Source organism: Geotrypetes seraphini, chromosome 3 (genome assembly GCF_902459505.1).
Source record: "Geotrypetes seraphini chromosome 3, aGeoSer1.1, whole genome shotgun sequence".
NCBI lineage: Eukaryota > Metazoa > Chordata > Amphibia > Gymnophiona > Dermophiidae > Geotrypetes > Geotrypetes seraphini.
In genome coordinates, this window is record NC_047086.1 from 406,543,025 (window position 1) to 406,556,396 (window position 13,372).

Below are 13,372 nucleotides of genomic sequence, written 5' to 3' on the forward strand. Positions count from 1 at the left end.
GATCATGTTGTGATCGCTGTTTCCTAACGGTGCTAGTACCACCACTTCCTTTGCGGGTCCCTCTAGCCCGTTGAGGATTAGGTCTAGGGTGGCCTCCCCTCGCGTTGGTTCCGTGACCAGCTGCTCCATGAAACAGTCCCTTATCGCCTCTAGGAATATAGTTTCTTTCGTGCAATTTGAGTGCCCAATGTCCCAGTCTATTCCTGGATGGTTGAAATCCCCCATAACCACCACTCTTCCACTTTTGCTCATCTGTCTCAGTTCGGCCTCCAGGTCCAGGTCGATTGCGTCTGGCTGTCCTGGTGGTCGATAGTACAGTCCCAATTTGATGTCAGCTCCTTCCCCTCCTGTCAGCTTAACCCATAATGACTCCAGACCGTCTGCCCTTATTGTTGTTTCTGTTCTGGATGAAGGAATAGAGTCCTTTATATACAGTGCTATTCCTCCCCCCTTCTTGTGTGCCCTGTCCCTCCTGTAGAGTTTGTACCCTGGTAGGGCCACATCCCATTTGTTTGTCCTCCGATCCACCATGTCTCTGTGATTCCAATTATGTCTAGGTCCTTATTTCCGGCTATAACTTCTAGCTCCCCCATTTTAGTCCTTAGACCTCCTAGCATTTGTATATAGGCATTTTAAGTCCCAGTTTGTTACCTTTTCTTTTGGATCTACTCTTGAGATTCAATTTTGCGGAGGCCGTGTTTCCCTTCATGCCCCCTCAACCGGGTTTTAAGAAGTGCCAGCGGTGTGCACGCCCGATCTCCCTCACCAACCCACACAATTGGTGCCTCCAGTGCTTGGGTCCAGAGCATCGAGCTGATACGTGCACCCGCTGTGCTACGCTTAAAAAGCGTACTTTGAAAAATCGGCAGATCCAGCAAAATATTTTGTTTGGTACCGGATCTGCCATGGAACCGGCTGCGACGTCGACGGCACCACAAAAGTCGGCACCGACGACATCGACACCACCGGATCCTTCTTCGGGGTCGTTGGGCCCAGGTAAGCCGGCTAAGAAGCCTCCCACTTCCCTTGAGCGCCCTCCTGCCATGGTTGCGACACCGGCCCTCCCGGCGCCGCACCGGCCCCGCAAACGCTCCGCTCCGATCTCGGTGAGTGCCTCATCATCGGCCTCCTCATCGCCGGAGCGTAGAGCGGCACCTATGGTACCGAAGAAGAAAAAAGCGGTACCGGTGCCTCCCCTGGACGACCGCATCGCGGCCATACTCCAAACACAGTTACAGGAGCAGCTGCAACAACAGCTCCAACAACTGTTGCCGGCGTTGCTGGCACCACACCTTCCGGTACAGGACCGGTCCGAGCCTCACACTGTCCCATCGGTGTCGACCCCCTCGGTACCGATTAATACTTCCATGCCGGTGCTCTTGGCAGAAACACCTACAGTACGTACCCGTGATGCTGCCGATCCTGTCTGGTCCCAGGAACGACATCGGTCTTCCTCACCCGGTACCGCCTCGGTGCGCTCAGGCAAATCTCTTTCAAAGACCCGCCATGCCGAGCCCTCCACACCGATGTCCAAATGTACGCACCCCGACGTTAGGGACCCAGATTTGTGGGAAGACTCCCCTCACGGTACCGAGGAGGACGCTTCATCAACCGATGAAGAACCCTCCATGACCGACACCGTCTCCAAACCAGAGCAATCCTCTTTCTCCAAATTCCTTAGGGAGATGTCAGCAGCTCTTTCCATTCCCTTGGAGTCCGACTCTAAAAAGTCTCAGGCTTTCCTCGATGCCCTAGACTTTGAGCAACCTCCCAAAGAATTTCTGAAGTTGCCCGTCCACGACATCTTACGGGAAACTTTCTATAAAAACTGGGAAGCTCCCCTCACGGTTCCTGGAGCCCCTCGTAAATTGGATAGCTTGTACCGGGTTATTCCAATTCCAGGGTTTGATAAACCTCAATTGCCCCACGAGTCCCTCCTGGTGGAATCTACTTTGAAAAAATCTCAGGGTTCCAGTGTATATGCCTCCACCCCTCCTGGCAGAGAGGGAAAAACCATGGATAAATTTGGTAAGCGCCTTTTCCAAAATGCCATGTTAGCCAATAGAGCCAACAACTACACCTTCCACTTCTCCTTCTACATGAAGCATCTGGTGCAACAGCTCTCCTCCTTACAGAAATACCTTCCTGAACGTAAGGTCCCTCTTTTCCAGCAACATATTTCCAGCCTCCTCCAACTCAGGAAATTCATGGTTCGCTCCATCTACAACTCATTTGAGCTGACCTCTCGCGCATCTGCCATGGCGGTGGCCATGCAACGTTTGGCATGGCTGAGAGTCTCTGACCTGGACATTAACCACCAGGACCGCCTGGCTAACGCACCTTGTCTGGGTGATGAACCCTTCGGAGAGTCCCTGGACTCAACAACCCAGAAACTCTCAGCACATGAGACCAGGTGGGACACTCTGATTAAACCTAAAAAGAAGACTCCACCTGCTCGCACCTACAGACAGCAGTCTTCATACCAGCGCAGGTTCTCGGCCAGACCTCTCAACCCGCCTCAACAGCAGCCTCGCCGACCTCGTCAACAGCATCAATCTCAGGTTCGCTCACAGTCTCACCAACCTGCCAAGCCTCTCCCTCCGTCAAAACCATCTCAGCCCTTTTGACTTTTTCCTCCAGGGCATAGCCAGTCTCCCATCATCATTGCCTCTTCCTCAGCCTATCGGAGGTCGCCTCCAAATCTTTCTCAGCCGTTGGGAGGTCATCACATCAGACCAATGGGTCCTCAACATCATTCGCCACGGCTACTCTCTCAACTTCCAGACTCTTCCACCAGACAATCCTCCCGTAGAGTCTGCTTCTCACTCCTCCCAAACCCCCCCCTCCTCCTGAGGGAGGTCCAATCCCTCCTTCTTCTCTATGCCATCGAAGAGGTGCCTCCGGACCAAAGGGGTCAGGGATTCTACTCCCGCTACTTCCTGGTTCCCAAGAAGACAGGAGACCTTCGTCCCATCCTCGATCTCAGGGACCTCAACAAGTGTCTGGTCAAGGAGAAGTTCAGAATGATCTCCCTTGCCACGCTTTACCCTCTTCTCTCTCAACACGACTGGCTATGTTCCCTGGACCTCAAAGAGGCCTACACTCACATCCCAATCAATCCGACTTCACGTCGCTACCTACGGTTTCAGATACAGCACCGTCACTATCAGTACAAAGTGCTACCTTTTGGCCTCGCTTCATCGCCCAGGGTGTGGTGGCGGCCTTCCTCAGGTCTCACAACCTCCAGGTGTTCCCCTACTTGGACGATTGGTTGGTGAAAGCACCTACGTCTCCACTGGTGCCACAAGCCACTCATCACACCATCTCTTTCCTCCATCTCCTGGGGTTCGAGATCAACTACCCCAAGTCGCATCTGCTTCCCACACAGCGACTTCAGTTCATTGGAGCAGTTCTCGACACCACACTAATGAGGGCGTTTCTCCCCTCCGACCGTCAACGGACCCTGCTCCACCTCTGTCGTCAGGTGCTCCTTCATCACTCCATTCCTGCCCGACAGATGATGGTCCTCCTGGATGATGGCCTCGACAGTCCATGTGCTTCCTCTGGCGCGACTCCACCTCAGGACACCTCAATGGACTCTTGCCAACCAATGGTCACAGACCACGGATCTTCTTTCTCATCCCATCTCTGTGACATAGTCTCTTCAGCAATCTCTTCAATGGTGGTTGAACTCCTCAAATCTTTCCAGGGGTCTACTCTTTCATCTACCCCCTCACTCCATGATCATAACCACGGATGCCGCCCCCTATGCGTGGGGAGCTCACCTGGGAGATCTACGCACCCAGGGACTCTGGACCCCTCAGGAGCGTCAACATCACATCAATTTCCTGGAACTCAGGGCCATGTTCTATGCCCTCAAGGCCTTCCAGCACCTTCTCTACCCTCAGGTTCTTCTCCTGTGCACAGACAACCAAGTCGCCATGTACTACATAAACAAGCAAGGCGGCACCGGATCTCCCCTCCTCTGTCAGGAGGCCATCCGCATCTGGACCTGGGCCACGGCCCGCAGTCTCTTCCTCAAGGCTGTCTATATCCAGGGCGAACAGAACTCCCTGGCCGACAATCTCAGCCGCATCCTTCAACCTCACGAGTGGACTCTGGACCCTTCAACACTCCACTCCATCTTTGCTCGCTGGGGCACTCCACAGGTGGACCTCTTTGCAGCGCCTCACAACCATCAGCTACCCCAGTTCTGTTCCAGACTCTTCTCTCCTCATCGTCTGACCCCAGATGCATTCCTGCTCGACTGGACGGATCGGTTCCTCTATGCCTTTCCTCCACTACCTCTGATGTTGCGGACGTTATCCAAACTCCGCAGGGACAGGGCCACCATGATTCTCATCGCTCCTCGGTGGCCTCGCCAACACTGGTTCTCCCTCCTGCTTCAACTCAGCTCCAGGGAGCCCATTCCTCTTCCTGTGTTTCCTACTCTACTTACGCAGCAACATCAGTCTCTACTGCATCCCAATCTGTCTTCGCTCCACCTGACAGCTTGGTTTCTCTCGGGCTGACCTCTCCAGAGAATCTGTCTCAGCCTGTCCGTCGCATTTTGGATGCCTCCAGGAAACCGGCCACCCTCCAATGTTACCATCAGAAGTGGACCAGGTTCTCCTCTTGGTGTCTACTGCGTCATCACGATCCCACCTCATTAGCGGTGGAAACTGTACTGGACTATTTGCTCTCTCTGTCCGACGCTGGCCTCAAGTCTACCTCAATCAGAGTCCACCTCAGTGCCATCACTGTGTTTCATGAGCCTATCCTCGGAAAACCTCTCACGGCTCATCCACTGGTTTCCCGGTTCATGAGAGGCTTCTTCAATGTCAAACCACCTCTGAAGCCTCCTCCTGTCGTCTGGGACCTGAATGTGGTTTTATCAGCCCTCATGAAACCCCCTTTTGAGCCTCTTGCCACAACTTCGCTCAAACTTCTAACATGGAAGGTGCTTTTCCTCATTGCCATCACCTCTGCCAGGAGGGTTAGTGAGATGCATGCACTGGTCACCGATCCACCGTTCACTGTTTTTCACCATGACAAGGTGGTTCTGCGTACCCATCCTAAATTCCTTCCCAAGGTGGTCTCGGCTTTTCACCTCAACCAGTCCATTGTGTTGCCTGTCTTTTTCCCTAAACCCCATTCTCATCCTGGGGAACAGGCGTTGCACACGCTGGATTGTAAGCGTGCCCTTGCATACTACCTTGACCGTACCAGGGCTCACCGCTCGTTCCCTCAGCTCTTTCTGACCTTCGATCCTCACCGTCTAGGTCATCCTGTCTCTAAACGGACGCTTTCCAACTGGCTTGCTGCCTGTATTGCGTTCTGTTATGCTCGGGCTGGTCTCTCACTGGAAGGTGCTGTCACGGCCCACAGGGTCAGAGCTATGGCTGCTTCTGTGGCTTTCCTCCGTTCCATGCCCATCGAGGAAATCTGCAAGGCTGCCACTTGGTCCTCAGTTCACACGTTCACTACTCACTACTGTCTGGATGCCTTCTCCAGACGGGATGGACACTTCGGCCAATCTGTGTTACAAAATTTATTTTCCTAATGGCCAACCATCCCTCCTCCCTCTCTGTTAGCTTGGAGGTCACCCATGCGTTAAGAATATGCTGCCTGCTTGTCCTGGGATAAAGCACAGTTACTTACCGTAACAGGTGTTATCCAGGGACAGCAGGCAGATATTCTTAAGTCCCACCCTCCTCCCCGGGTTGGCTTCTTAGCTGGCTTATCTTAACTGGGGACCACGCTCTCCTCCGTCGGGCGGGAAGGCACTCGCGCATGCGCGGTGCGGCCAACTAGAACTTTCTAGTTAAAAAGGTCCGTACCGGGGCTCCGTCGGTGACGTCACCCATGCGTTAAGAATATCTGCCTGCTGTCCCTGGATAACACCTGTTACGGTAAGTAACTGTGCTTTCTGAATGGGGAGGGTAAATAATGGGGTTCCCTGGGGGTCTGTGCTGGGACTTCTGCTTTTTAACATGTTTATCAATGATCTAGAGATGGGAATAACTAATGAGATAATTAAATTTGCTGATGACACAAAGTTGTTAAATTGCAAGAGGACCTTGTGAGACTAGGCGTCAAAATGGCAGATGACGTTTAATTTGAGCAATTGCAAAGTGAAGCATGTGGGAAAGAGGAGCCCGAGCTATAGCTATGTGATGCAGGGTTTTGTGTTGGGCGTCATCATCCAGGAAAAGGATCTAGATACCATCGTTGCGGATACGTTGAAATCCTCAGCTCAATTTACAGTGGCTGCTAAGAAAGCAAATAGAATGTTTGGAATTATCAGGAAAGGAATGGAAAACAAAGCTGAAAATGTTATAATGCTTTTGTATAACTCTATTGTACGGTCACACCTCGAATACTTTGTGCAATTCTGGTCACTGCATCTCAAAAAAGATATAATTAGAAAAAGTACAGAGAAGGGTGATGAAAATGATATGAGATGAGGAAAGGCTAAAGCGGCTAGGGCTCTTCAGCCTGGAGAAGAGTCGGCTCAGAGAAGATATGATAGAGGACCATAAAATACTGAGTTGAGTGGAATGGAAAGGGTGATGTGAATCGCTTGTTTACTCTTTCCAAAAATACTAGGGGGCATGTGATGAAGCTACTGAATAATAGATTTAAAACAAACCAGAGAAAATATTTCTTCACTCAACCCTGCTATGTCTGTCTCAATAGCAGACTATGGCATTTTCTTCCAGTACTTTGTCCAAACTTTTTTTTTTTTTTTAAATCAACATCTCTTCTCATCCATGTTCCTATCTTTCTTCCCATGTTCAGCATTTGCTCTTTTAGTGTCCCTCTTCTCCCCTTACATTCCCCCCTGTGATCAACAATGTCCCTTGGTGCTTCTTTCCCACCCCTTTTCCATCATTGCTGTGTCACTGTAGATAAAGACAGGTTGTTCACCCTCTCCAAGGAATGGAGAACGAAAGGGCACTCTCTAAAGGTGAAAGGGGATAGATTCCGTACGAACATAAGGAAGTTCTTATTCACCCAGCGAGTGATAGAAAACTGGAACGCTCTTCCGGAGTCTGTCGTAGAGGAAAACACCCTCCAGTGATTCAAGCCAAAGTTGGACAAGTTCCTGCTCAACTGGAAAGTTCGCAGGTGAGGCTGGGCTCATTTAGAGCACTGGTCTTTGACCTAGGGGCCGCCGCGTGAGCGGACTGCTGGGCACGATGGACCACTGGTCTGACCCAGCAGCAGCAATTCTCATGTTCTTACTCTATGTTCAGCAGCATCTCATTCATGTTCCCTGTCCTTCCCCTTTCTTCCCTTCCTCCCCTTCCTCCCACTCCAGGTCCAGCACCGCTCCCTCTCTCTCCATCTGTGGGTCCAGCATCTCTTCCCCTATGTATTCCTCTTTCTGGCACTATAATTCACCAAGCTAAGTAGCACTTTAATATGTTTATGACAAAATTAGAAATCTAAGATTTATTTAAATAAGATCCAGTGAGGAATGGGTACGTTAAGCCAGATACAATGAAACCATTTTGAGTATCATTGGTGGTACCTCTGAGGATCTGTTACATTGAAATTGCGAATACCATAGTTATAAGTGTGAGAATATCGAAGGGGATTGACAGTGAATCTCCTTCTATTAGCTACATATTATACTATTCTCTCACAAGAAAATTCTGTATATCATTAATATAGCGCTGTTTATGAATTGAAATGCTTTGGCAGGGGACCACTTGGTTTGAAAACGTTCAATAATGCATTTTTTCTTCTCCATAGAAATCCTATTCCATACCCATTAGCATTGAGTTCCAGAAGCGATATGCCACCATTGTTCTCGACTTGGAACAACTGAACAAGGATCTGAACAAAGTTTTACACAAAGTTCAACAGTACTGTTATGAGGTAACCCATCACAAACCAGAGCAACTGACACTGTGTTAAGAGCTTTAATGCAGAAAGTCCTAATACTTTTAACCCTTTATTTGGCATTGTTGCTCAGAAGCATCCTGTGTTTCTTATGGGAGATCTGCATCTCCAAACGCCTCTTACTCTTGTTCAACATCAAGTTACGTAAAGCAGCCGTTTCACCATCTGCCAATTAAAGGGTTAAAATGTAACCAACAATTCTATAGTCCTTCAGACTCTTATTTTCTGTCCTTTAACATCCAAACAATATACTTTTGTGCCTGCATGTTGCATGGGTTTGGTTATAGATTCCCAAATCTTAGCTCAAGGAGAGTTCTCTTTCACTTATGGTGCATAATTATTTAATAGGCCCCATTTACTATAATGGGTCGTGTATTAAATAATGTGTGGTAGCCAGTTTTTAACATGTTTGTATATCTAGTCCTAAGTTTGTACAAAAGGCAGCTCCTGGCCTTTAGACATGCCTCTAAATGAGGATGTATCTATGTTCTAAGCCTCCTTTGCTATTTCCTTTGAGAAGCTGGCTCCAGACCAAGGCCTTCAGCCTGCAGACCAGCCCACAGACATGAGGCGCAGATGTGAAGAGACAGCCCAGGAAATTGTGCGGCAGGCAAACATGACCGTTATGGGACAGCCTTGTGTAGAAAGCGAGAGCTTGACTGATTTGATATCTCGACTTACAGCAATACTCTTACAGATAAAGGTATGAACGAGAAGCAGCGAAGGGTTCCTTCATTGGCAGAGCAGCAAGGTTTCTCATAGTCTTCTTTGTGGCTTTCTTTCTTACCTTTTCTTGCATTAGAATACCTTTATGGTAAATTGTGATTGTCTGTGCTGTTTGTGAATTCTTCTTTCTCTTCCAGCAGTCTGTTCTTCAGAATATTAGCTTGTCTGATTCGTAGCTCTTTGGATTAATTTTTGATTTGCTGTCAATAAGCAGGATTGAGTTGGGCAAGCGAGTGGGTGATGTCATCCAGGGGCACAAGAACTGCTCTCCCAGATTTCATAAGTTCAGTGAAGGTTCTGAACGATGGAAAAATATCGGATTCATCTTCTCACTTGTTTTTAAATTATTTTCTGCTATTTTTTTTTTTTTTTTTTTTAAAGTTGGAGTTGAGGTTCCTGCCTGCCCCCTGTGTGGTAGAAAGATCAGAATTTCAGTACATATTCCAGATACCTCATTTGCCTTAGCATATACCATACTGCAGTGATATCCCAGCGGGAAAACCAATAAGTGCTTCTGTTTAAGTGTGCTCATTAAAAGAAAAAGGAATGACCACAGAGCCTCAAACATTTCTTTTGCGTCTCCATCTGAAATGTGCAATCATTGCACACCCATCTAATAAACATAAATTGCAAATCATATATCAATTTTAGTGATATCAGATTTCAAAAAATGCGATCGACTTAACTTCATCTAGATTGTACACTTCTCCCTCCGTATTCACGGTGATTAGGGGATTGACTAACCCGCGAATACGGAAAAACTGCGAATAACAGCTAGCAGGCTCCAGAGGGCAGAAAGACTCACACAAAGTGCCGGGATTAAGCTGAAAGGGAGAAGTGGGCAGATCGGAAGCAGCTGCAGGCTCGCACTTGAAAGCCTTACCTCCTGCACGCTGAGGCTCACTCCTGGAGGCACTGGCTCTAAGCAGTGCTCCTGTTGCTCCACGCTGACAAGCCCTCCCTCTTTCCACATAAGGGGTGCTGCGGCCACTTTAAATTCCCAGTGATGAGAGGAGCCTGACTTTCTGTCTCATCGCAGTCCGTGCTCCAGCTGTACTGCCATTAAACTGCTACACCAAGGCGCATACAGCCTGACCCGCAACTTAAACCCCGGACCAGCAGCACCCACCCACGTGCTTGCATCCTAGCGCTCCCATTGGCTGGATGGGATTTTTGGAAACCCTCTGCCTCTCCCATTGGGCAAGGGCCCCGACTGTCAAACCGGCTTTGGTGCTTCCGTTTCTCAAGCTCGGTGGAGCCGGCACTGCCTGTACGTGGGTTTGGTGTTTGCAAAATTTTTATATCAGTGATTGAATGATGTAATTTGGGGGGGGCGGAGCCAGCCGACGAAAAATCGCGAAAATGCGAGTGCTGGATCCACGAATACAGAGGGAGAAATGTACGAGGAGTTAAGAAAAAGAAAAGCACTTAGGGCCTGAGTCTGTAAACGGCATCTAACTCCCAGACACCATTCAGCACGGTTGTCAATCAACCACTAGGCACCTAAGCAACATTAAACCCCACTTGGTGTTAAAATCTTTAGATAAATAAATAAATATAGGGATATATATATTTTTTTCAATTGTAATAATAACTTAAATAACTATATTCATATCACAATTTAAAAGAATTGATTATTAATTTAAATAGTGCTCAGACCTTAATGTTCTAGTGTAGAAACACACAACACCAGTTGCCATCAGACCATAATGACACTATTGATGTCTGTAGCAAGAACAACTCGGATGTGTGAAAATCAATAATGTTAGAATATACACTTTCACCAAAACAGTATAATAAATGTCGCAAAAAAAGTGAACAGTACTGCTACAGTTTCAATAAAGGGAGTTTCAAATGAATGGAGGAAAAAGCCTCAGACTGGAACCCTTCCACCACCACAATGGTGGTCCAAGGTGGTTGGGCGAACACCTCACTGGCAAAAAACCTCCAATCTTGCTCCCGCAACTTGTAAACATAAAGCAGTGCTGTTTTGTGCAAAAAGATAGAGGAAATATCCACTTATCTTATCAGTTGATCGGTACACTATTGATGTCTGTACCACTATATAACAATCCAACATCCAGTAACTATAAAATAAACTTATCTTTTGTGGTGGTTACTGCTTCTCCGATGGTCATTTAATAAGCAGCTGGTGTCATAAAGTGCTTGTGCATGTGCTAATAAATAACAACTTCTGGAAGCTAAAAATTACAAATATCTTCCCTTCTAGTCGAGTTTCGCCTTGTGCTTCCTCAGGAAGGGATTATCTAGAAGCAGCCTCCAAAGAAGGACTCATCCAACCTGCTCCATCAGAACAGGCTTCTAACTGACATCGGAGAAGCAGTAACCACCACAAAAAATAAGTTTATTTTATAGTTACTGGATGTTGGATTGTTATATGGTTATATGGTGGTACAGACATCAATAGTGCCATGATGGTCTGATGGCAACTGGTGTTGTGTGTTTCTACACTAGAATACTAAGGTTGTGGGTCTGAGCACTATTTAAATTAATAATCAATTCTTTTAAATTGTGATATGAATATAGTTAGTTAAAATCTTTAGGCCATTTTCTTGGCATAAATGAGTGCACACACCCAAACGCCACTCCAAGTGTGCCCCTAACCAAGCCTACTTTCCATGTAGACATTGACAGGCGCCTACTGGCAATTTAATTTTTTTATCATTTTTTAATGGCGCTGTCGATTGTCAGCACTGATTATACCAATTACAAAATTTGGTAACTAGATTAGCTAGACGCACTGATCAAGTTTCAAGTTTTTTTTTTGATATGCCGCCTAATGTATAATTCTAAGCGGTTTACGTAAAATTTTACTAAAATATAAATAGAAAGGGATACTAACAAAGACTATTAAAACAATTGAAAAGACTTCACTGGATAAAAAAGGGAAGTCAGTAAAAAGGTAAAAATAAAGGATGGGGGAAGGAAAGAAAAAGTGAAACCTGAAGCCTCAAAAAGCATCTTTAAACAGAAAGGTTTTAAGGCTTGATTTAAATTTGAGGTGCAATTTTCTTGTCTAAGATCAATAGGGAGGGAATTCTGCAGTGTAGGTGCTACAACTGAAAAGATAGTTTTACGAGTGGTGTCATAGATTGGGGGTGTGAAATCTCAGTCCTCAAGGGACACAATCCAGTCGTTTTCTTAGGATTTCCCCAATAAATATGCATGAGATCTATTAGCATACAATGAAAACAGTGCATGTAAATAGATCTGATGCATATTCATTGGGGAAAACCCAACTGGATTACGGCCCTCGAGGACCGACATTTGACCCCTGTCATAGACTATCTAGCAAATGGAACCCCACTGACCCTCCGACCACAAGACCTACTACCTTCCTCCACAGAGCAGCGTCGGCAGCACTCTAAACATGCTACTTCGTGGCCTTCTCCCGCTGGGGCATTGCCTGTGCCGCATCATTGATGATGTCATCAGCAACACAGCGCACGGAAGGCCCCGGCAAGAGAAGTCCGCGAAGCAGCCTGTTTAGAGTGCTGCTAACGCTGCTCTGTGGAGGGAGGCATGTAGGTCTTGCAATTGGTGGGGTTCAGATGGGTGGGAGAGATGGAAGGATAGGATGGTCAGCATGGGTTCGGCTGCATGGTGAGGAGGGCTGCTCAAGGGTTCTGCAGCTGCACGGAAGGGAGGGTAGAAGCTGGGCAAGGGTTCTGCTGCACAAGGAATGGAAGGGAGGTATAGAAAGATGCTGCAGAGAGAAGGCACAAGGGGATGGGTGAGAGGGGAGAAAAGATGCTGCACATGTGGGGGAGAGAAAAGAAAGAAGAAGAATTGGGGTGGAGGAAAGGAAGGGAGAAATGATGATTGTACATAAAAAAATAAAACCTAATGCGTTTTTTGGGCCCCAAATTAATATAAGACACTGTCTTATTTTTGGGGAAACACGGTAGAATTCTATCTATAAATGCTGGTGAATGGTCTTATTTTACCTTAAAGGTAAGAAATAATGTTTTTAATGTAGGCATCTTTTATAGCAGTGTTTTTCAACCTTTTTACACCCGTGGACTGGCAGAAATAAAAGAATTATTTTGAGGACCGGCAAACTACTAGGACTAAAATTTAAAAATCCCTTTTCTGCCCCATCTCCGCGAGCTCGGTCCCCACAAATCATCTGATCCCATCCACACAAGCCTCAGTTATGATTTTATATTGAATGTATTTTATTAAAGTATAAAAAGAAACAATATTCTGTACAATTGTCATTTTATAAATACAAATAATACAGAGCAAGGATCAACAAAACCCGTCTCCCCTCCCCTTCACATATATCCCCTCTACTATCAAGAAAACTGAACAAGCCAAATTATTACAGAATGCTACACAGAAATATCATGCTAACAGAATACTGCAGTCACACATGACAGGAATAGTTTTAGGGGAGTGCAACTAGGGCAACTGCCCTCTGGTCAGAGAGCGCCCTAAGCCAGCTGGAAGCTAAAGAAGCACTGCCTGGGCTTTGCAGTCCCCAGTTATGTCTAACACCAGCTCTAGCAGCTCTAGACAACTGATCCTCTCTTCTCTCTCCCCTCTATAGCGATTAATTTGTTCTATTGATCACTCTCTCCTCAAAAATGGATTTCCTGTCCTATTAACCCTCTTTCTTCCTCCCCTCTTAAAGTCAATCAATTTGTACCTTTGCTTAATCTTTGTAAACCGCATAGAACTTCATGGTATTGCGGTATATAAGCTGTTATTA

At 47.0% G+C, this 13,372-nt stretch overlaps 1 protein-coding gene across 6 annotated transcripts in view; it reads left to right on the top strand.

Annotated features, from left to right (window-relative positions):
• The window catches only part of LIN9 (lin-9 DREAM MuvB core complex component), a 234,035-nt gene that overhangs the window by 197,505 nt on the left and 23,158 nt on the right, over positions 1-13,372 (top strand). For all 6 annotated transcript variants that reach the window (XM_033939856.1, XM_033939857.1, XM_033939858.1 and 3 more), the window contains 2 exons: positions 7,762-7,887; positions 8,432-8,614. In XM_033939856.1, coding sequence (XP_033795747.1) covers positions 7,762-7,887; positions 8,432-8,614 — 309 coding nt within the window. The remainder of the gene's footprint in view (positions 1-7,761; positions 7,888-8,431; positions 8,615-13,372) is intronic.